The sequence below is a fragment of the Coregonus lavaretus genome (genome assembly GCF_964263955.1).
Source record: "Coregonus lavaretus genome assembly, chromosome: 12".
In the NCBI taxonomy this organism is placed as follows: domain Eukaryota; kingdom Metazoa; phylum Chordata; class Actinopteri; order Salmoniformes; family Salmonidae; genus Coregonus; species Coregonus lavaretus.
In genome coordinates, this window is record NC_139999.1 from 26,348,771 (window position 1) to 26,374,077 (window position 25,307).

Sequence of the window (25,307 nt, forward strand, 5' to 3'; positions counted from 1 at the left end):
TATGGTTAGGTGTATGACGTTGTCATGCACTTCAAAGATTTATGCAGAACAGCAATGATGCAGTTTTAAATGAGTGGACATTTTTTATTTTAGTCATTTGCAGATCCTCTTATCCAGAGTGAATTACAATTAGTGCATTCATCTTAAGATAGCTAGGTGAGACAACAACACATCACAATCGTATCATGTACATTTTCCCTCAACAAAGTATTTATCAGCAAAGTCAGTGCTAGTGGGAAAATACGTTGGGGGCGACCTTTCGGTTGTGCCAGTAACTGAAAGGTCGCTGGTTCTAATCCCCGAGCTGACTAGGTGAAAAATCTGTTGATGTGTCCTTGAGCAAGGCACTTAACCCTAATTGCTCCTGTAAGTCGCTCTGGATAAGAGTGTCTGCTAAATGAAAAAAAAAAAGTTGGGTTTCAGAAATTTTCGAAAGATGGGCAGGGACTCCGCTGTCCTGACTTTAGGGCGAAGCTTGTTCCAACATTGGGGTGCCAGGACAAAGAAGAGCTTTGACTGGGCTGAGCGGGAGCTGCCCTCCCATAGAGGTGGGAAGACCAAGAGACCAGTGGTGGCGGAACGCAGTGCTCGGGTTGGGGTGTAGGGTTTGAGCATAGCCTGAAGGTAAGAAGATGCAGTTCCCCTTGCTGCTCAGTTGGCAAGCATCAGGGTCTGGAAGACGATGCAAGCTTTGACTGGAAACCAGTGGAGTGTGCGGAAGGAGCCGGGTGACATGGGGGAACTTAGGAAAGTTGAACACCAGGCGGGCTGCGTCAGGGGTTTGAATAAGTTGCAGGGGTTTGATGGCACAAGCGGGAGAACAGCCAACAGAGAGTTGCAGTAGGGGAGAGCCGGGACGAAAGTAACACGGGGCGAAAGCAACACACTCAGTTCTCAGATAACACAGAAGCTAGAATGATGTAGTGAAGTCAGCACGTTCCTAATGCGGAGGATGAGCCCTCTGCAAAAAAATAAATAAAACAGCCCAGTCATGTTTTGGCGAGTTATCAACAAAAAGTGGTTTTGAGCAATGTAAGTAAAAAAACAGACGCGGAAGGGGTTTTCGGTTGTAGAGTTGTATTTACAGTTGTAGTTGTTTCATTAAGGTTCCAAAAATATGTCATTTTCTTAACTAAGTGACTGCATAGGTTTCAAGTATCAAGCTAGCTAGTCTTGGGTGTTAGCCTAGGAGAAGTTACTGGAGAGACAGGTGGGACGAAGTAACACAAAGTTAACTGATGACCTGGAATAAAATAAAATTAACATTTAAGCACAAGCCATTGTCTCCTCTAGTTCATATTGCTTTTATTATTAAAATATCAACAAGTGTCTGAATGTGTTAAATGTATATATGCCTTAATCAATTGAATTGATGGATCAGCTTCTCACATAAGCTTGTATCAACAGGTTAGTGATTACAAATATTTATACAAAGTGTGGGTCTAATCCTGAATGCTGATGGGTGTCTATTCCACAAGTTACCACAGGCTAAATCTATGACGTTAAAATGCCTATTTACACTGTTCCATCTGACTGCGCAATCCACTGTCTCATCAGACCAGCCAGGCAATTTATAAACTTGATCTCCACTATAAAAAGCATCTAGACATTATCTCACATTTCTTTTAGACTAACATTTAGTTTTCAACAGCGGAGATTTCTATAAACATTGCTGTCTGTGTCTGCGACATTTGCAACATTGTTTCAATATTCAAATTCTATCTCCAGCTGTCTCATAGTAATGAACGTGTCAGGAGTCGGGTTGAGACAGACAGGTAGGCAGCTTTTCTCAGCCAGTCAAAATCATGAATCAGCATAATTTTTATGGATATATACAAAGAACTATCAATAGAAAACAGGTAAAACGAAATGCAGTGCAGCTAGTTTGAAGTCTTTCCAGCTTCAGTTTGAAGTGATTGTGTTCGCTGTGTTGTTGGCTAGCTCCTCTGAACAACAGTGTCCTGACTAGAAAGCACATTATCTATGCCAGGTGAAATCGCACATCATTAGCTCATTGTTATGGATGTATCCAAATAAATGTCACTAGAAAACAGCTTAACCTCTATGGGATCGGTGTCCCGTACACGGGACGGTTGGCCTAACGTGCGCTAATGTGATTAGCATGACTGTTGTAAGTAACAGCAAACTTTCCAGGACATAGACATGTCTAATATGGGCAGAAAGCTTACATTCTTGTTAATCTAACTGCACTGTCCAATTTACAGTAGCTATTACAGTGAAAAAATACCATGCTATTGTTTGAGGAGAACGTACAACAACAAAAAACGTATCACGGCAACTGGTTTGATACATTCACCTCTGAAGGTAAATAATGTTCTTACATTCAGTAATCTTGCTCTGATTTGTCATCCAAAGGGTCCCAGAGATAAAATCCTGCATAGTTGTGTTTGATAAAATCCATTTTTATATTGAAATGTAGGAACTGGGTTCTACAGTTTGAACCCCTGCTGTCTCTGTCTCCACACCCACCCCGCCCTGCCATCTAGATGTGTGAAAGTTAGTGTATAAGCTAATGAACCATCATGTATGACATTCCTGGGAGTGTGTAAACTTACATTTTGTATTACCATATCATTTTTGTATGTTCTCTATAGGTAAGTACTTGAAAATGTATCAATTGACCAATTTGGCACATTTGGGCAGACTTAATACAATATAGTCCTGTATTGCAATGCTTCACTGGATCAATCTGAAACTTTGCACACACACTGCTGCCATCTAGTGGCCAAAATCTAAATTGCGCTTAAACTGCAATATTAGATTGTGGCATTTATCTTGCATTTCAAAAATGATGGATTAAAAGAAAAATTGAAAACGCATGTTTTTTTGTTTGTCTTATCTTTTACCAGATCTAATGTGTATATTCTCCTACATTAATTTCACATTTCCACAATTTTCAAAGTGTTTTTTTTTCTCCAAATGGTATCAAGAATATGCAGATCCTTGCTTCAGGTCCTGAGCTACAGGCAGTTAGATTTGGGTATGTCATTTTAGGCGAAAATTGAAAAAAAGGGTCTGATCCTTAAGAGGTTAAATAAATGCAAATGTAGCTACTTCATTGTTATTCTGGCTGCACTGTTTGACGTGAATGTAAGTTGGCTGTAGTTGGCTAGCTAGCAAGCAAGGGATAAGAACGTTGCCAGCCAGTATGGCAATGGAACATTTAGAAAGAATGACTTGGGTCGCAACCCTAGATTTGTGTCGGGACTATATCTTGTGGTAGGATGAAATAGTATGAATAAAATCATAAAAGTAACGTTTTTAATGAAAATATGTCAATCATTATTTGAATATGTTGGTAACCCGTTGTATAAAAGTGATAATGCCCTCGAAGCCGGTGTTTGGAGGATATATTGGCACGGTTTGCCGGTCCTCGCCTTCATCTCGGGCCTAACAACACCTGTGCCAATATATCCCCCAAACACCGGCTTCTAGGGCATTATCACTTAAATAGCTTTATGATTCTGGGTGTCAATTATCTTGTGCCAAGCCATGGAAATGTGATACGCATGATGAGTTTGCCATTTGTGAAGAGAATAAAAACGTTTATTCTGTTAAGACACAATGAGTGTGCATAACAAGGACAGCTGGAGCGGACCTGATTGGTAGGGCTAAGCATGAATAGTCATTGAAAATTGTGAAAAACATCTCCTACTACATTCCCATTAAAGTGAGATGATAAAATTATGGTTGATATATCTATTATGTGATCCATTTTTGTCTGATTAATATTGTAGATATTCTAGGAAGATAAGAATAGAGGAGAGAGAGTCAGCTTTGGCAGAGTGGAGAGCCTCTGTGACACAGAGGAGAGCGGTCTCATTTGAATGAGCCGCCTTGAAGCCTGACTGGTTAGGGTCAAGAAGATCGTTCTGAGAGAGATAACGAGAGAGTTCATCAGAGACAGCACACTCAAGTGTTTTGGAAATAAAAGAAAGAAGGGATACCGGCCTGTGTTGGTTTCTTGAGGAGGGGAATGACTGGCCAATTTGAAATCAGACGGGACGCAGCCAGTGGTCAGGGATGAGTTGATTAGGTAAGTGAGGAATGGGAAAACGTCTCCAGAGATGGTCTTGAGAAGGTAGGAGAGGATGGGGTCGAGTGGGCAGGTTGTCGGGCAGCTGGACATCACTAGTCTCAGGATTTAATCTGGAGAGAGAGGGGGGAAGACGTCAAGGCATAGGGTAGTTATATGTGAGTGGGACCAGTGGACTCAGTAGGGTGAGTGAAAGAGGAGCGGATGTCGTAAACCTTTTTTTCAAAGTGCTTGAAAAAGTAATCCGCAGAGAGGGAGAAGGGAGGGGGAGGAGGTGGAGGATTAAGGAGGGAGGAGAAAGTGGAGAAGAGTTTCCCAGGGTTGGAGGCAGAAGCTTAACATTTAGAGTGATAGAAAGCAGCTTTAGCAGTGGATACAAAGGAAGAGAAGGTAGAAAGGAGGGAGTGGAAGGAAGATTGGTCCTCCGGAAGTTTAGTTTTCCTCCATTTCTGCTCAGCTGCCCGCAGCCCTGTTCTGTTAACACGCATTGAGTCACTCAGCCACAGAGCGGGAGGGGAAGGTTGGGCAGGCAGGGAGGAAAGGGGACAGTGAGAGTCAAAGGATGCAGAAAGGGAGGAGAGTAGGGTCGAAGAGGCAAAGTCAGGAGACAGGAGGGAGAAGGATTTAGCAGAAGTAAGAAAGGATAGGATAGAAGAGGATAGAGTAGCGGGAGAGAGAGAGAGAGAGAGAGAAGATTGTGGCAGCGCATGACCATCTGGGTGTGGGCTGAGTGGGTAGGGTTGGAGTAGAGATTGAGAGAAAAAGAAACAAACATTTACATTTTACATTTATGTCATATAGCAGACGCTCTTATCCAGAGCGACTTACAAATTGGTGCATTCACTTTATAGCCAGTGGGATAACCACTTTACAATATGTATATATATTTTATTACAATATATATATATATATTTTTTTTTTCCCCTCTTTGGGGTGGGGTAAGGGGGGGTAGAAGGATTACTTTATCCTATCACAGGTATTCCTTAAAGAGGTGGGGTTTCAAGTGTCTCCGGAAGGTGGTGAGTGACTCCGCTGTCCTGGTGTCGTGAGGGAGCTTGTTCCACCATTGGGGTGCCAGAGCAGCGATCAGTTTTGACTGGGCTGAGCGGGAACTGTGCTTCCGCAGAGGTAGGGGGGCCAGCAGGCCAGAGGTGGATGAACGCAATGCCCTCGTTTGGGTGTACGGACTGATCAGAGCCTGAAGGTACGGAGGTGCCGTTCCCCTCACAGCTCCGTAGGCAAGCACCATGGTCTTGTACCAGATGCGAGCTTCAACTGGAAGCCAGTGGAGTGTGCGGAGGAGCGGGGTGAAGTGAGAGAACTTGGGAAGGTTGAACACCAGACGAGCTGCGGCGTTCTGGATGAGTTGTAGGGGTTTAATGGCACAGGCAGGGAGCCCAGCCAACAGCGAGTTGCAGTAATCCAGACGGGAGATGACAAGTGCCTGGATTAGGACCTGTGTAAGGCAGGGTCGTACTCTCCGAATGTTGTAGAGCATGAACCTACAGGATCGGGTCACCGCCTTGATGTTAGTGGAGAACGACAGGGTGTTGTCCAGGGTCATGCCAAGTCTCTTCGCACTCTGGGAGGAGGACACAATGGAGTTGTCAACCGTGATGGCGAGATCATGGAACGGGCAGTCCTTCCCAGAGTAGAGCAGCTCCGTCTTGCCGAGGTTCAGCTTGAGGTGGTGATCCGTCATCCACACTGATATGTCTGCCAGACATGCAGAGATGCGATTCGCCACCTGGTTATCAGAAGGGGGAAAGGAGAAGATTAGTTGTGTGTCGTCTGCGTAGCAATGATAGGAGAGGCCATGTGAGGATATGACAGAGCCAAGTGACTTGGTGTATAGCGAGAATAGGAGAGGGCCTAGAACTGAGCCCTGGGGGACACCAGTGGTGAGAGCACGTGGTGCGGAGACAGATTCTCGCCACGCCACTTGATAGGAGCGACCGGTCAGGTAGGACGCAATCTAAGAGTGAGCCGCGCCAGAGATGCCCAACTCGGAGAGGGTGGAGAGGAGGATCTGATGGTTCACAGTATCAAAGGCAGCAGACAAGTCTAGAAGGACAAGAGCAGAGGAGAGAGAGTTAGCTTTAGCAGTGCGGAGAGCCTCCGTGACACAGAGAAGAGCAGTCTCAGTTGAATGACCAGTCTTGAAACGTGACTGGTTTGGATCAAGAAGGTAATTCTGAGAGAGATAGCAAGAGAGTTGGCTAAAGACGGCACGCTCAAGAGTTTTGGAGAGAAAAGAAAGAAGGGATACTGGTCTGTAGTTGTTGACATCGGAGGGATCGAGTGTTGGTTTTTTGAGAAGGGGTGCAACTCTCGCTCTCTTGAAGACGGAAGGGACATTGCCAGCGGTCAAGGATGAGTTGATGAGCGAGGTGAGGTAAGGGAGAAGGTCACCGGAGATGGTCTGGGGAAGAGAGGAGGGGATAGGGTCAAGCGGGCAGGTTGTTGGGCGGCCGGCCGTCACAAGTCGCAAGATTTCATCTGGAGAGAGAGGGGAGAAAGAAGTCAAAGCATAGGGTAGGGCAGTGTGAGCAGGACCAGCAGTGTCATTTGACTTAACAAACGAGCATCGGATGTCGTCAACCTTCTTTTCAAAATGGTTGACAAAGTCATCCAGAGAGGGAGGAGGGGGGGGGGGAGAGGGAGGAGGATTCAGCAGGGAGGAGAAGGTGGCAAAGAGCTTCCTAGGGTTAGAGGCAGATGCTTGGAATTTAGAGTGGTAGAAAGTGGCTTTAGCAGCAGAAACAGATGAAGAAAATGTAGAGAGGAGGAAGTGAAAAGATGCCAGGTCCGCAGGGAGTCTAGTTTTCCTCCATTTCCGCTCGGCTGCCTGGAGCCCTGTTCTGTGAGCTTGCAATGAGTCATCAAGCCACGGAGCAGGAGGGGAGGACCGAGCCGGCCAGGAGGATAGGGGACATAGAGAGTCAAAGGATGCAGAAAGGGAGGAGAGGAGGGTTGAGGAGGCAGAATCAGAAGATTGGAGGGAGAAGGATTGAGCAGAGGGAAGAGATGATAGGATGGAAGAGGAGAGAGTAGCGGGAGAGAGAGAGCGAAGGTTGCGACGGCGCATTACCATCTGAGTAGGGGCAGAGTGAGTAGTGTTGGAGGAGAGCGAGAGAGAAAAAGATACAAAGTAGTGGTTGGAGACATGGAGGGGACTTGCAGTGAGATTAGTAGAAGAACAGCATCTAGTAAAGATGAGGTCAAGCGTATTGCCTGCCTTGTGAGTAGGGGGGGGGGGGGGGTGGGGGGGGGGGTGAGAGGGTGAGGTCAAAAGAGGAGAGGAGTGGAAAGAAGGAGGCAGAGAGAAATGAGTCAAAGGTAGACGTAGGGAGGTTGAAGTCACCCAGAACTGTGAGGGATGAGCCATCCTCAGGAAAGGAACTTATCAAGACGTCAAGCTCATTGATGAACTCTCCAAGGGAACCTGGAGGGCGATAAATGACAAGGATGGTAAGCTTGAATGGGCTAGTGACTGTGACAGCATGGAATTCAAATGAGGAGATAGACAGATGGTCAGGGGAAAAAGAGAGAATGTCCACTTGGGAGAGATGAGGATTCTTGTGCCACCACCCCGCTGACCAGATGCTCTCGGGGTATACGAGAACACATGGTCAGACGAGGAGAGAGCAGTAGGAGTAGCAGTGTTTTCAGTGGTAATCCATGTTTCGGTCAGCGCCAAGAAGTCGAGGGACTGGAGGGTAGCATAGGCTGAGATGAACTCTGCCTTGTTGGCTGCAGAACGGCAGTTCCAGAGGCTGCTGGAGACCTGGAACTCCACGTGGGTCGTGCGTGCAGGGACCACCAGGTTAGAGAGGCAGCAGCCACGCAGTGTGAGTCGTTTGTATAGCCTGTGCGGAGAGGAGAGAACAGGGATAGACAGAGGCATAGTTGACAGGCTACAGAAAATGGCTACAATAATGCAAAGGAGATCGGAATGAAATGAACTAAACATCTGGGAAAGCGAGAGAGCGGGGCCTCCCTCACTTATGTTTCACTGAAACTCCCAAATATAACTCTCCCAACTTCCACCTCAGAAACTATAATTGTTGTAAACTACAGCGGTTCAATGTTTCCAACAGGTTGAGCGAGTCCGTCGTCAACTTATTCAGCCAGTTAGTTAGCTAGAATAGTTAGCATACTAGCTAGCCATTGCTTTCTGCCAACGAAGAAACCCGTCCTCCCACGGCACGAACACACAGAGAGAGCCAAGCTAACGTTAACTAGTCACCCATGTCCCGAATTCCCTTGAACGACTCTGGCTACCAGTATGTAAAAACAAAACACAAATGTAGGTTATAACTTACCCCTAGCAGCTACTGTTAGCTAGCCAAGTGCAAAGCTAGCCACTGAATTGACTCAGCCAGTTTGCGTCTATTCGCTAGGTCGTTCCAGCTATTGTTTAGTAGCTATCCAGGTAGCAACAAGCTAGCTACATTTCGAGCACAGTAGCTACTTACTACCTAACGTTAACGCTTCAGACAATGAGGTTAGAAAAACAGCTGAATGGTAGGCATTATTGTATGTAATTATTGTAGGCAGCTAGCTGGCGTAATTATAGGTACTCTCAGGCGTGAAACAACTATCCACAACTACCCGCTAGCTAGTCCAGGTAGTGGGTTAACTAGCTTCGTGCTTCACCGGGCTCAGACGAATACAATACTTACCTACAATAATTACATACAACAACCCACGATAACTACCTACAATACCTAACTACAATCTAAATACATAGTTTAAGCTTTACTCGACACCATATAAGCCATATAAGCCAAGCTTATCTCCCGCCAGAGAGAGACACAACCTCACCCGACGACGACAAAGTAGTGATTTGTTTTGTGATCAGAGACATGGGGGGAGTTGCATTGAGATTTGTAGGTGAACAGCCTCTAGTGAAGATGAGGTCAAGCATATTACTTACCTTGTGAGTGGGAGGTGACCGGGAAAGAGTGAGATCAAAAGAGGAAAGGAGTGGAAAGAAAGGGATGAAAATAAATTAATTGAAGTCAGGCATCGGGAGGATAAAGTCGCCCAATACGATGAGTGGTGAGCCATCGTCAGGAAATGAGCTTATCAAGGTATCAAGCTCATTGAGCAACACTCAAAGGGCACCTGGTGGGCACTATATGACAACAATGTTAAGCTTGAGTGGACAAGTGACAGTGACAACATGGAATTCAAATGAGGAGATAGACAGGTGAGATAGGGGGAAAAGAGAAAATCTCCACTTAGGCATGATCAAAATTTACAGAATGGTTACCTGGAGGAAAATGGGGGAGGGTCATGCTTTTTACATTTCAGTCAAGGGAGGGTTTAGTATTTTTTAAATCTAGTCCAGGGGAGGGTCATGTAATTTGTAACTGATGAAATGTCAATATTTCTCAGTGTTTTAGAATGAGTTTCTTATTAGGCTATATATCGATGTGTGCCCAATGCCGCCCTTCATCTGTGTGCCTAAAGGTTATTTAGTGTGGTCTCAATCAAATGATCCATAGCCTATAGGCTACAGGCTACAAAGTGCATGCTCAGAGAAGCACAGAGCAAAGTTATATTTCTAAGCTAGCTGCTGGGATGGTGTAAATACAACTAGGCTACATTACACACTGCAATGGATATTCCAACCCTGAGCCCTATTCTGCTCTGCTATGGCTTAGGGCTGTTACGGTGACCGTATTACTGCCACAGCGGCGATCACGAGTCATGACGGCAGTCAAATTCCACATGACCGTTTAGTCACAGTAATTAGGCTTCTCCAAGCTCTGATGCTGCTGATGGTCATTAGTAGCCTACAGACTTGCTAACTGCCTGGTACTCAGCACTCTATTGCCCCTCTAATCACTCTGACATCAATGCAAATGTATCGAAAATCTAACCAAACACTTAATGAGAGCCCATGAGCTCATGTTGCGTAAAATTTCTATAGGCTATGCAATTGTGTGAGATAACATAGTTTTGATGGCTTCTATTAAAACGAGAAGGATCCCATCAGCTTTCTATAGGCTAGGCCTACTATATTTATTTCTCAACTTTCCTAATATTAAGCACATTGCTTCTCTTTACATCAGGAGTATAGCCTACCTGGCTGGCATGAAAATGAACCACGGGAAAGGTGTCCTCCATTCGCTATTTAAGTGCATAGATGACATGTATTTTTTCCCGCTGCCCCTGTTTCGAAACAGGTGCATGATAATGGTCCATTCTAAATCAAAACACATTTCACACTTATATTATTTAGTATGGAAAGACAAGATTAAATCAAGAATAGTCTGATGGGTGACAATATTAGCCTATCACTTGTGAATTATATATTATCACTTGTGAATGATGTCCAGCTTGTGTGCGGTAAGGCAAGAAACAGCGCATGCTCTTTTTTGCAACTTTTTCAAATCATATTCGCTCACCTCATGTAGCCTAGTCCATAGGCCTATGTGTTTTGATAAGGTTTGTATCACAACTAAGGTGGCCAAAAAAAATCGTACAATTAAGCACATTAATCCGCTTTACAACGGGTGTAGAGCCTAAGTGGCATATATACGCAGCGTGTGCGTTTCAAGTTTGGGAAGATAATTTTCACCATAAAAGTGCACCTTTATAATAAAAGCATTACATGAATAATTGCATTTGCCGTCACTTTTGAAAATGGTGTTTTCCTACTAATTGATTGCATTTTGGACATTCATGCTTATAGCCTACTGCCGTGTACACATTGCTTGCTGCGTTTATAATGTGAAGAAATAGCCTAATAGTTTATCAACATTTTAAGCTAAACATTTTCTGTTGCATCAGCCTCATTGCTTTTAAACATTGTTTTGATGCTAGTGATTATATTAATTTGGGATCTATCACATCCCACAACTGTCCCAGACTATGTTTGGAATATTTCTCGCACAGAATAGAATAGGTCAACTTTTGTACTATGGGGGATAGTAGATTTACATAGGCTTGTGCTTTTGCTGTTCGTTAGGCATACATATCTTGTTGTTTGACGAAAAGTAAATGTGGACAGTTCTTTCAATATCTTCAATATGTGCCTCGGAATTCGATAAGGAACCGCGCTATTGTGTCCCCGATGTGTCTTTCTTCACTTGTAGCCTGTGAGAAGGACCCGATCACTGACAAACTGAAATGTTCCACCCACGCAGACAGTGTGGTGAAAACGTGCAACAGAGCCTCTTCAACATCAGGAGGCTGAAGAAATTTGGCTTGGCACCTAAAACCCTCACAAACTTTTACAGATGCACAATTGAGAGCATCCTGTCGGGCTGTATCACCGACTGGTACGGCAACTGCATCGCCCGCAACCGCAGGAATCTCCAGAGGGTAGTGCGGTCTGCCGAACACATTACCGGGGGCAAACTACCCGCCCTCCAAGACACCTACAGCACCCGATGTCACAGGAAGGCCAAAAAGATCATCAAGGACATCAACCACCCGAGCCACTGCCTGTTCACCCCGCTATCATCTAGAAGGCGAGGTCAGTACAGGTGCATCAAAGCTGGGACCGAGAGATTGAAAAACAGCTTCTATCTCAAGGCCATCAGACTGTTAAATAGCCATTAGAGGATGCTGCTGCCTATTGAAATCACTGGCCACTTTAAGAAATGGAACACTAGTCACTTTAATAATGTTTACATATCTTGCACTACTCATCTCATATGTACAGTTGAAGTCGGAAGTTTACATACACTTAGGTTTTTCAACCCCTCCACAAATTTCTTGTTAACAAACTACAGTTTTGGCAAGTCGGTTAGACATCTACTTTGTGCATGACACAAGTCATTTTTCCAACAATTGTTTACAGACAGATTATTTCACTTATAATTCACTGTATCACAATTCCAGTGGGTCAGAAGTTTACATACACTAAGTTGACTGTGCCTTTAAATAGCTTGAAAAATTCCAGAAAATAATGACATGGCTTTAGAAGCTTCGGATAGGCTAATTGACATCATTTGAGTAAATTTGAGGTGTACCTGTGGATGTATTTCAAGGCCTACCTTCAAACTCAGTGCCTCTTTGCTCAACATCATGGGAAAATGAAAAGAAATCAGCCAAGACCTCAGAAAATTGTTTTGTAGACCTCCACAAGTCTGGTTCATTAGTGGGAGCAATTTCCAAACGCCTGAAGGTACCACGTTCATCTGTACAAACAATAGTACTCAAGTATAAACACCATGGGACCATGCAGCCGCCATACCGCTCAGGAAGGAGACGCGTTCTGTCTCCTAGAGATGAACGTACTTCGGTGCGAAATGTGCAAATCAATCCCAGAACAACAGCAAAGGACCTTGTGAAGATGCTGGAGGAAACAGGTATAAAAGCATCTATATCCACAGTAAAACAAGTCGTATATCGACATAACCTGAAAGGCCGCTCAGCGAGGAAGAAGCCACTGCTCCAAAACCGCCATAAAAAAGCCAGACTACGGTTTGCAACTGCACATGGTGTCACGTTCGTTGTGTAAAGGATCGGACCAAGGTGCAGCGTGATATGCATACATAGTAGTTTATTATATAAACACAGACAAAATAACAAATCCAACAGATTGTGAAGTTCAAAAGGCTAAACATCCACCAAGCCAAACAGAAACAAGATCGTACAACATAGGTAGGCAAAATGGCTACCTAAGTATGATCCCCAATCAGAGACAACGATCGACAGCTGCCTCTGATTGGGAACCACACCCGGCCAACATAGAAATACACATTCTAGAATTTCACATAGATATTCACATTCTACATAATACCCATATATATTCACACCCTGACCAAACCAACTAGAGATCTCTATGTCAGGGCGTGACACATGGGGACAAAGATCGTACTTTTTGGAGAAATGTCCTCTGGTCTGATGAAACAAAAATAGAACTGTTTGGCCATAATGACCATCGTTATGTTTGGAGGAAAAAGGGGGTCCTTGCAAGCCGAAGAACACCATCCCAACCGTGAAGCACGGGGGTGGCAGCATCATGCTGTGGGGGTGCTTTGCTGCAGGAGGGACTGGTGCACTTCACAAAATAGATGGCATCATGAGGAAGGAAAATGATGTGGATATATTGAAGCAACATCTCAAGACATCAGTCAGGAAGTTAAAGCTTGGTTGAAATGGGTCTTCCAAATGGACAATGACCCCAAGCATACTTCCAAAGTTGTGGCAAAATGGCTTAAGGACAACAAAGTCAAGGTATTGGAGTGGCCATCACAAAGCCCTGACCTCAATTCCTATAGAATATTTTTGCGCAGAACTGAAAAAGCGTGTGCAAGCAAGGAGGCCTACAAACCTGACTTAGTTACACAAGCTCTGTCAGGAGGAATGGGCCAAGATTCACCCAACTTATTGTGGGAAGGTTGTGGAAGGCTACCCAAAACGTTTGACCCAAGTTAAACAATTTAAAGGCAATGCTACCAAATACTAATTGAGTGTATGTAAACTTCTGACCCACTGGGAATGTGATGAAAGAAATAAAAGCTGAAAGAAATAATTCTCTCTACTATTATTCTGACATTTCACATTCTTAAAATAAAGTGGTGATCCTAACTGACCTAAGACAGGGAATTTTTACTAGGATTAAATGTCAGGAATTGTGAAAAACTGAGTTTAAATGTATTTGCCTGAGGTGTATGTAAACCTCTGACTTCAACTGTATATACTGGATTCTATTCTATATTATTCTACTGTATCTTAGTCCATGCCGCTCTGTCATTGCTTGTCCATATATGTATTTTTAAATTCCATTCCTTACTAGATTTGTGTGTATTGGGTATTTGTTGTGAAATTGATAGATATTACTTGTTAGATATTACTGCACTGTTGGAGCTAGAAGCACAAGCATTTCGCTACACCCGCAATAACATTTGCTAAACACATGTATGTGACAAATCTAATTTGATTTGATTTGATTTGATTTCATGTGAGGGGCATTGGCTAATAAAAATTGAGATGTCTGAGAGAGCCATGTGAGTGAGAGGTTCTCCGGAGCATGCAGCTGGGAGACGGGAACTATAATTATTATATTCAGCCCAAGGGCACAACGGCCACTGGCCGCAAAAGGCATGGATTATTTTAGGGGGCATTATGGCCACACAAAGGGGATGCCGTTGGGAAATTTGAGGCATTATCAAGTGTTCTTTATTTTTCATTTTTTAAAATGTTTTTCTCTTTTTCATTATGTTATTTTTATTTTTATTTTATTTTATTTTATTTCAAAAACAGTTTTTTTTTTTTTGCTATCTTTGTTATCTTTTTTATTATTTGTTGTTATTTGTTATTAGTCCCATCCAACTCTATTCAATACCTCCCATCTATATCTTAACACCATCCATATAGGATTTCTATTTGCCATATATATTTCAACCGTACTGTGATGTTTTACAAAAGTTCTGAACCTTTCTATTCTCATTGCTTCTACAGATTGTGAATTAAAAATAAACATTTTTGCTAAAAGTATTATTATATTATTGATCGATTGACTATGACTTTTCAGATCACCCAGTAATGCTATCTGCAAGGTTAGCTCCAGGTAAATATTGCAATCCTTTAGCCATTCCTGGACCTGTGTCCAAAAACAAGCTACAAATGGACAGAACCAAAACAAATGATCTAATGATTCTGTCTCTTCACAGCAAAATCTGCAGAGCTGGGAAGATTGTATCCCCCATATAAATAACATTCTATTGGTAGCAATAATTTTATATAATAATTTAAATAGAAAGATTCTAATTTTTGAATCCGGTGTCGTTTTGCGTGTCAGTTCATAAATACTATGCCATGGGATCGGTACGTCAAAGATCTCTTCCCAACTATTTTGCAATCTATATGGGACGGCTGTCAATCCTTTGGTCTTTAAGTGAAACTGATATACTTTTTTATTTATCACAGTTTTCCTTAACCAATTATGTTATTTAATGCAAGGCCGACAGACAAGTTCCTTACTTTCTCCCCCTTCCACTTTCCTCTTCCACTTTTGCGGTAAGGCTGCAATTATTTGGTTGTAATTTTGGGTAGAGCAGACATTTCCATATGTTTTTGTTAGCTGCATGTGCGACATAACTCCACCAGTCCTACCGATGATATCATTTACGAAGATTATACCTTTTTTAAACATTCTGTCAAAAAATAAAGGTTTTGATTTGTTCTGTCGTTTCTGGAGGATTAAATTGAAATTGCAACCAACTTTCTATGGCTTGTTTTAGAAATAGTGATATTTGGGAGATGATTTCCTTTTCTGAACTTCTCCTTAACTGAAAATGAGTTGTTGTAATCTGAATAAAGGGAAAAAGGCCTTTCTTGAACATTGGGTGAGACAATCTTACTAATTTGCTTGAGAACCAGTTTGGATTTAAGTATAACTTTTGTATGACTGAAGCTTTTAGTGATAGGTCTAATGCTTTAATATTTAATAATTTCTGTGTTCCGAATTCATATTCATTATATAAATATGCCCTTTTAATTTTGTCTGGCTTGCCGTTCCAAATAAAATTGAATATTTTTTTCACATATAATTTTAAAAACTGTTCGCTAGGCGTAGGCAAGACCATAAGCAAATAGGTATACTGGGATAATACTAAAGAGTTAATCAGGGTGATTTTTCCACAAATTGACAGGTATTTTCCTTTCCATGGTAGTGAGATCTTATCTATTTTTAACTTTCTATTAAAATTTATTGAAGTGAGATCATTTATTTCCTTTGGGATATGTAATCCGAGTATATCCACATCACCATCAGACCATTTTATTGGTAAACTACATGGTAATGTAAAAATTGTATTTTTTAGTGATCCAATACGTAATATAGTACATTTGTCATAATTTGGTTGTAATCCAGAGAGGTTAGAAAATGTATCTAGATCCTCTATGAGGCTGTGGAGGGATTCTAGTTGTGGATTTAAAAGAAAACATAAATCATCAGCGTACAATGACACCTTTGTTTTTAAGCCCTGTATTTCTAATCCTCTGATATTATTATTGGATCTGATTTTAATAGCTAACATCTCGATGGCCACAATAAAAAGATATGCCGATAGTGGACAACCTTTTTTCACTCCTCTTGACAGTTTAAAACTTTCTGAGAAATAGCCATTATTTACTATTTTACACCTAGGGTTACTATACATGATTTTGACCCATTTTATAAGAGATTCTCCTAAATTGAAATGCTCCAGGCATTTATATATAAACCCCAGTCGAATTTTATCAAATGCCTTTTCGAAGTCTGCTATGAATAGCAGGCCTGGTTTCCCATATTTTCCATAGTGTTCTATTGTTTCCAATACTTGCCTTATATTATCTCCAATGTATCTTACATGTAAAAAACCTGTCTGATTAGAATGAATAATTTCCGACAATACCTTTTTAATTCTATGCGCTATACATTTTGCTAGGATTTTTGCATCACAACACTGAAGTGTAAGGGGCCTGCAAATGGACTGGATCTTTATATTTTCCACTTGTATCCTGTTTCAGTAATAATGAGATCAGACCTTCTTCTTGAGTGTCAGATAATCTACCATTTACATAGGAGTGGTTAAAACATGCTAATAACGGTCCTCTTAGTATATCAAAAAAGGTTTGGTATACCTCGACTGGTATGCCATCCAACCCTGGAGTTTTCCCAGACTTAAAGTCTTTAATTGCATCCAGAAGTTCCTCCTCTGTAATTTCACCTTCACATGAGTCTTTCTGTGTGGCTGTTAATTTGACATTATCAATAGAAAAAAAATCTCTACAATTAGCTTCAGTTAGAGGAGATGGAGGCGACTGAAAAGAAAACATATGCTCAAGTCTTTGTCAAATTGTGAATGAGAGACTGATGAAGTGTGTGCAACCTGTGCAAAAAACTAACCAGAGCTCATGCCTTTCATGCAACTTTTTTCAAATCATCATTAGAGTCGCATCATGCAGCCTTAGAATGTATTAAAAATCTAAACATATAGCCCAACGTTTGTATCACAACTAAATTTGCATAAATAACTTATAAATAAATTAAGCATATAGGAGGACCTGTATCAATGTTAACCACTCAACACAGAATAGCCGCATGTGCGCACTCCCTCAAATCGTTTGGAGAAAATATATTTTCTATTTTATTCAGTTATGTTCAATTGTATTCTTCATACTATAAAATACTATAAAATAATGCCACGGAATTCTAAGCAAATCTAAATGAACTAGTGTAGCCCACAGCCATATGGCATAGCCAGATCAGGGCCTAACATATGGACAACTCAGAGTATGCTGTTCTGTTCTTCTGAAATTGGGGCGGCAGGTAGCTTAGTGGTTAAGAGCGTTGTGCCAGTAACCGAAAGGTCGCTGGTTCTAATCCCTGAGCCGACTAGGTGAAAAACCTGTCGATGTGCCCTTGAGCAAGGCACTTAACCCTAATTGCTCCTGTAAGTCGCTCTGGATAAGAGCGTCTGCTAAATGACCAATTTATTTTATTTATTTTTTATTTTGAAATAGACTACATTTTCTTCAAATCATGTTTCTTTAGACCTGTCTAAAATAAATAATGGATTTATTGTGATGGTGTAGGCTATATTAGATTGATTTATTAGACCTGCATCAGTGACTTGTAGGCTATGTGTGGAAGCCAGGAGATGCTAAATGTGTTATCTTAATTAATGATAAATTACCATGAGACCGGCATTTATTTGCTTGACAATCACTGGCTGACAAAATTTCATGACCGCAACAGCCCTACTCTTGCTGATCAAAAACATTTTTGTGTACTTCCTAAACTATGGCTGTGCTGTGTAAGCCTACGCTGGCAGTTCAGGAGGAGAGTCAAAGGCTTCTTCACATGATTCTTTTTTATTAGGACTAGTCCAAAAAATTAACTATCTTGCGCGCAGACTAGCCTATAGTCTATGTTCTGTTCAGTTTGAGAAGGAGAGCACGAAGATGAGAAGGAGGACCGGAGGTCAACTTTGATAGCTTGCTACTACTATAATTGATTTTATTAGAAACAATATGATTCTTGCCCATGATGTAGTTATCAGAGTTATTGACCTCACAATAAGCCAGATTCGAGAAGCTTACATTGTGGTGCTGAAACTTGAAGCAGTAGCCGTGTTACAATCAACCGGAAATGGACAAGTCATGGTGCTGATAGTAGGCAAATTCAAGTAGGCATACTTCATTTCAACCATCTTCATTTTAACAACAAGAGGGCTTTGTGTTGGAGCCTATTTCGTCCTATTTAAGAAATGAGAAGTAGGCCTACCTGTTTGACAGAAGAAAATAGGCTATAGGCTGCTCCACCTACCATTCACTCTTTAAATAGCCTACCTCAGTGTCAGTGAAGTGCTGTTAAGTTAAAACCAAGACTCGAATTGTGGAGGTAGGCTATGGCTGGTTATGAAACCTACATAAGAGTGTCAAAACCCACATTTATTCAAATAATTTTTTTCCCTGACAAGAAGTTTCCTTTCGTTTGAAAGTTTGTTTCTTAAATCCTTTGTTGTTGTTGTAATGTATTCTTTACAGGCATGTTTTTTTTCATTATATTTTAAATAACTTGAAGAAAATACACTTTATGACACTGTCATGAAGCATTATGACCATCCTGTGTCACTTTACTTGGACTAAGAAAATACACTTTATGACATTGTCAAGAAGCATAATCATATAAGCCAGATAGGCCTATCACATACATTATGTTATGTCAGTCATCAGTCAAAAAGAGGGTGTCTTGTCCTGCTGCTGCATTCATCAGCAACAGAGCATTGGGGTAGGTGCATGTCTGACATCAATGTGTGCACAATTATAATGATAATATAATATGGTCAATTTACAAAATATGTAGATAACATAAACACACTGTTGACACGTAGGCTATTGTGTAATGGAATGGTTTGCCTTGTGTGGTAGGTTCTGTGGGTTTTGACACTCTTATGTAGGTGTCATAAACAGCCAAAAATAATGCAATATACAGTACCAGTCAAAGGTTTGGACACACCTACTCATTCAAAGGTTTTTCTTTATTCTTACTATTTTCTACATTGTAGAATAATAGTGAAGACATCAAAACTATGAAATAACACATATGGAATCATGTAGTAGTCCAAAAAGTGTTAAACAAATCAAAATATATTTTATATTTGAGATTCTTCAAAGTAGCCACCCTTTGCCTTGATTACAGCTTTGCACACTCTTGGCATTCTCTCAACCAGCTTCAAGAGGAATGCTTCTCCAACCGTCTTGAAGGAGTTTCCACATATGCTGAGCACTTGTTGGCTGCTTTTCCTTCACTCTGCGGTCCAACTCATCCCAAACCATCTCAATTAGTGATTGTGGAGGCCAGGTCATCTGATGCAGCACTCCAGCACTCTCCTTCTTGGTCAAATAACCCTTACAAAGCCTGGAGGTGTGTTTTGGGTCATTGTCCTGTTGAAAAACAAATGATAGTCCCACTAAGCCCAAACCAGATGGGATGGCGTATCGCTGCAGAATGCTGTGTGCCTTGAATTCTAAATAAATCACAGACAGTGTCACCAGCAAAGCACCCCCACACCATCACACCTCCTCCTCAATGCTTCACGGTGGGAACCACACATGCAAAGATCATCCGTTCACCTACTCTGCGTCTCACAAAGACACGGCGGTTGGAACCAAAAATCTCAAATTTGGACTCATCAGACCAAAGCACAGATTGCCACCGGTCTAATGTCCATTGCTTGTGTATCTTGGCCTAAGCAAGTCTCTTCTTCTTATTGGTGTCCTTTAGTAGTGGTTTCTATGCAGCAATTCGACCATGAAGGCCTGATTCACACAGTCTCCTCTGAAGAGTTGATGTTGAAATGTGTCTGTTAGTTGAACTCTGTGAGGTGCGATCTGAGGTGCAGTTAATTGCCGATTTCTGAGGCTGGTAACTCTAATGAACTTATCCTCTGTAGCAGAGGTAACTCTGGGTCTTCCTTTCCTGTGGTGGTCGTCATGAGAGCCAGTTTCATCATAGCGCTGATGGTTTTTGCGACTGCACTTGAAGAAACTTTCAAAGTTCTTGAAATGTTCCTTATTGACTGACCTTCATGTCTTAAAGTAATGATGGACTGTCATTTCCCTTTGCTTATTTGAGCTGTTCTTGCCATGATATGGACTTGGTCTTTTACCAAATAGGGCTATCTTCTGTATACTACCCCTATCTTGTCACAACACAACTGATTGGCTCAAACACATTAAGAAGGAATGAAATTCCACAAATTAACTTTTAACAAGGCACACCTGAAATGCATTCCAGGTGACTACCTCATGAAGCTGGTTGAGAGAATGCCAAGAGTGTGCAAAGCTATCATCAAGGTAAAGGGTGGCTACTTTGAAGAATCTCAAATATAAAACATATTTTCATTTGTTTAACACTTTTCTAGTAACTACATGATTCCATATCAAATCAAATCAAATCAAATGTGCAAATAGTCCGGGTAGCCATGATTAGCTGTTCAGGAATCTTATGGCTTGGGGGTAGAAGCTGTTGAGAAGTCTTTTGGACCTAGACTTGGCACTCCGGTACCGCTTGCCGTGCGGAAGCAAAGAGAACAGTCTATGACTAGGGTGGCTGGAGTCTTTGACAATTTTGAGGGCCTTCCTCTGACACCGCCTGGTATAGAGGTCCTGGATGGCAGGAAGCTTGGCCCCAGTGATGTACTGGGCCGTACGCACTACCCTCTGTAGTGCCTTGCGGTCGGAGGCCGAACAGTTGCCATACCAGGCGGTGATGCAACCAGTCAGGATGCTCTCGATGGTGCAGCTGTATAATTTTTTGAGGATCTGAGGACCCATGCCAAATCTTTTCAGTCTCCTGAGGGGGAACAACCTATGTGTTATTTCATTGTTTTGATGTCTTCACTATTATTCTACAATGTAGAAAATAGCAAAAATAAAGAAAGACCCTTGAATAAGTAGGTGTGTTCAAACATTTGACTGGTACTGCATGTCACAACAGGTCTAAATATATGTGTCATGACAGTATTATGACCATATTATAACAGGTTATGACAAGTTATGTCAGCTGTTATGACATATTATGACATATTATGATCATGCCACAACGTGTTATGACGCTGGGTGTCAAGTAAAGTGTTACCGAAACTACTGACTCCGATGCATATGGGAATATCATTGTTCCGTTTCTTTGACGTTCAGAGGCTGAGCTACAATCTTCTGACTTTGCTTGGGAAGTAATCTAATTCTGTCACTATCAATTAATTAAGCTATTCACTTGATGTACAATAGTAGATGTTTAAACACAGAGAGCTTTTAGGGAAATACTTGTGACCTTCTCTCATTGTTTTAAGCCACAGAAAAAGAGTAGCCAGCAGTTAAAGCTTAAATTGTTCTGCGTCGGTAGGCCTACTCTGTCTGGGGTGGAAAGGTAGGCCTATCTTTTGAAAGTGCCATGCTCAGATTCCTAATGACGTCTCAGATTTAATTATTTGCAAACAGGGAAAGTTTAGTTGCAAACAAGACACACTGACTTGGCATTGGAGAAATATGATAAGATGAACACATACGCCTATCTCTCTGTCCATTCTTAGCCTGTAATTTCGGTAAATGGTGTGGTATTTGATTTGATTTATAAAAAAAGATTCTGCAAATATGTAAAATGATGTAGAATTACATGAAATGTTTATAAAAGGCCATTTTTTCTCTGACATGCAAATACGATGATAGATTCATGCAATACTTTTACTATAAAGGAGATCTTTCCACTCTTGTCCATGGTGGTCTGCGAACCCACAACCTTCCGGCCCGCAGCCCTGTGCTCTATCAAATTTCCTTCATTGCCATCTAATGCTTACAGCACGAAGAACAGTTTCTAAAGCTGCATATCTAAGGCAAGGCTCTGGTCTGTTCAAGAAGTGTGGGTAAACAGTAGACATGTTCTCTGCTATTCACTTTCTTTTATTTATTATTTTGGGTATAGGGGAGGGTCACTTTTTTTCAAGCGCTCAGGGAGGATTTAGGGCAAATATATTTTGCTGAAGGGAGGGCCATCGATTTTCATTTCCGAGAGGTCCGATTTTCTCCATGTAACCCTCATTATAAATAACGTTCACACCCTTAGGATAAATAATTAGCCCTGTGCCACCAGATGCTCTCACATTATGAGAGAACACATTGTCAGATGACGAGAGAGCAGCTGGAGTAGTGTTCTCTGGGGAAATACATGTCTCCGTCAGGGCCAAAAAAGGCAATATAGGCTGAGATGAACTCAGCCGTATTGACCGCAGATCGGCAGTTCCAAACGCTGCTGGAGAATAGGAATTCCACATGGGTTGTGCACACAGGGTACACTCAATTAGAAGGGTTGCAGCTACGGGGTGGGGAGCGTCACATACTTGCCAAAGCTACAAAACAGCAAAATGAGATTATCAGAAAATAACTAGGTAAGATAATCAAGTGAGAGTGGTTTAAAGCCTTCCTCTCTTTCCTTCCTCGAATAACTCCATAGAACAACTCTGCAGATCAACTGTAACATAATCCTTTGAGCCTTACATTTATAAAACATATGGGAAAACCAGCCGCATGCCACACTACATGGATGGGAAGTCCTAAAGCAGAGTGCATTGTAATGTTGACAGCAGAACATAATGAGCTGTGTGTGTGTTTGTGAGAGACCGAGAAAACATATAGGCATGCATGCTTTGGCGTGTGGCCCACCTCCACTAGGCTTTCTCTCTGCCCACCTGTGAGTTAACATTTGCATTGATATGTCTAGCTTTTTCATCCCAGTGTAAAGAGCCAATTTATTTACTGTATACGGTTGTCCTCCCAAGCGGCCAGCTTTGTTCGAGTAGGAAAATGTTATCTAATTGTATACCTTTGCTAGGTGTTGTCATTCTTAAACTGTGTTGACAATGGCCTGTGCTGTAACTATGCAACAGTGTTATGAGAAAGGGATGTGGTCAGCTGTACAGTGTTGAGTGTAGAGGTCAGAGGTCAATAAGAGTGTCAGAGTCGGTGACTAACCAGTGCCCTGCAGAGCTTGTGTGTCAGACAACTATAAACATGCCTTTCAATCAGAAAAGCCACCTTGTATCAAATCAATTCTCTTCATCATGTGGACCTGAGTCAGATATGTTTCCCTACAAGCTAAACAGCCAAGATTGTAATGCAGCACACTATACAGGAGCTAATTAGACCAATTAATCAGCTGTTTAACCTCGCAGTGTTGTCGAACCACATTATTGCAGCAGCCAATGTCAAGAGGCTTGTTTGTTCATTACTTTTCATTACTTTTCTAAACAGTATAAGAAGCAATGAGGTAGTAGAGGAATGAATGCAGTATTAGCTCAGCTGGCAATTAAGTACTGGATTGTAAGTACATGCTGTAGTATTATAAGGGTGTTTGAAATTGACAGAATACATCATTCCATTTTGTATCTGTTCAGCTTTGGGAATTGTATAGCCAAGCCACCTGAAAATCTCTCTCACACAGCACAGAGCTGAAAGCCTTCCATATGCAGAGGTAGAATCAGTGGAACTACTACAGCGTGTAATCTAGCCAGCTCTCTCAGCTCACATAATGTTATCCCATCAGCACAGCACAGTGCATGTCAACGGCACTTGAAATATTTACTCAATGTTAACAAATTGGTTTTTCTGAGGCTATGATCTACAGCTCATGTCACCTTGGGACTCAGAATTAAGACTAATGGCATTAAGATGGAAAAATACCCAATGTTTGTTCTTTCCTCAGAATGGGATGAGTGAAAACTAACCTTGAAATCCACAATGTGTTGTCTTTGTTGTCATTGTAAACAATATGTCAAAGTGACTTGGACACTGGCAAGCATGACAGACCAATTTATTATGCTTACATCCTGAGATGAGTTCAGTGAAGGTGCTCCTTGTCTCCGGCTGTCCCAGACAATGCTGTAAATAAAAAACAGAGGTTATACCAAGTGCTTTGTCTGGTTAATTGACTTCTATTTACTCCCAAGGATCATAATTCATAGAATTTGAAATCAATACAGACTTTCAATTTAATAAGGAAGATGTAATAAAACGTGTCTTGGAATAACAAAAACTCTTTGTAAGTTATTATTGCATCTAGAGGTCAAAATCTCGATAGTTATGAGAATTGCTGTTATTTGTGAAGGTTAATATAGATTTTTCTGATAGAGGGGACAGTTTGTTTTACATTATGATAATGTGATAATGGGAGCTCTATGTCTGGGGTTTCTCTGTGGTCCTAATCCCATTCCTCTTCTTTGTCCCCTTGTAGGAGTGAAGGGCATGGAGTGTTCACTACCCATGGACGGCAGACGGGTGTCCCTGAGCCAGCTATCACAGGACAGCTTCCGGGAGTGTCAGATCACACTTACCTTAACAGACTTACTCATCATCATCTTCTCTGGCATCTCTGTGTCCGTAGTGGCCATCATGACCAGCTTCTTCCTGGCCTCCATTGTCCACTGTTTCCAGCGCACGAGCAAAACCACTAAGGGAGAAGAGGAGGAGAGTGAGGAGTGAGACTGACTGTGTCCCAGAGCACGCCTAAACTGACACTTCATCTGGCCCAACTGTGAGACCAGGCTGCTGCCCAACATGCTGCCCAACCTGCCACCTCACACTGGTGGAGAACTGGGAGAGGAATAGACTGTTTTAGTGGCACATTTTGCATTGGATTGTGGGTTTTTCTAAGAGCCCTGATACTGCAGGATATGCTGTTCTCTCTGCAGGTGTGGAAAATATAGAAACATGTCCCAATGAGTTATGGTCACAGACAGAAAAGATAATTCTCTATGTCTATGGTGTTGACAGTGTACTGTGGTTGCTCGTTGAAAGCATACTGTATAGATCTTTTATACACACACATTCACTGGTGGTTGATGATTCCATAGGAACATCAAGATGTAGAAAAAATATCAAACACGTTTAGAAAGAGTTACATACTTTGCAGTTAGCTTTTCGGTGCCCAGCCTAGATCCAAACAAAGACATACATTATTAGAAAAACTATTTACATTTGGTTTGACATTTTTACATCTTAAAGATGTTTATTCAGAGTCATTAAACTGTGATTTATTATGAAAATAAGTAGCTATAAGTAGCCGCAGGCTCTTAGAGCCCAAAATGAATGCACCGAGCATTGGCTAAGTGAAAATGTTTGAGGGAGGATACTGTATGTCTCATATTGAACCAGGGCCTTAGCACTTAGACTGCCATTGTAATCCTTGGGCGGGCCGCCTAAGCGTTTTTTTGGGCCACCTAAGTACAAACAGTGTAAGAAG

General features: G+C 41.7%; 1 protein-coding gene across 1 annotated transcript in view; it reads left to right on the forward strand.

The window, feature by feature from the left end:
* Nucleotides 1-24,547, forward strand: part of LOC311137868 (leucine-rich repeat-containing protein 38-like) — a gene marked incomplete at its 3' end in the record, with an annotated part of 38,519 nt that extends 13,972 nt beyond the window's left edge. The window contains exon 2 of the mRNA XM_084172474.1: nucleotides 24,300-24,547. Coding sequence (XP_084028600.1) covers nucleotides 24,300-24,547 — 248 coding nt within the window. The remainder of the gene's footprint in view (nucleotides 1-24,299) is intronic.
* Between the last annotated feature and the right edge of the window lie 760 nt (nucleotides 24,548-25,307).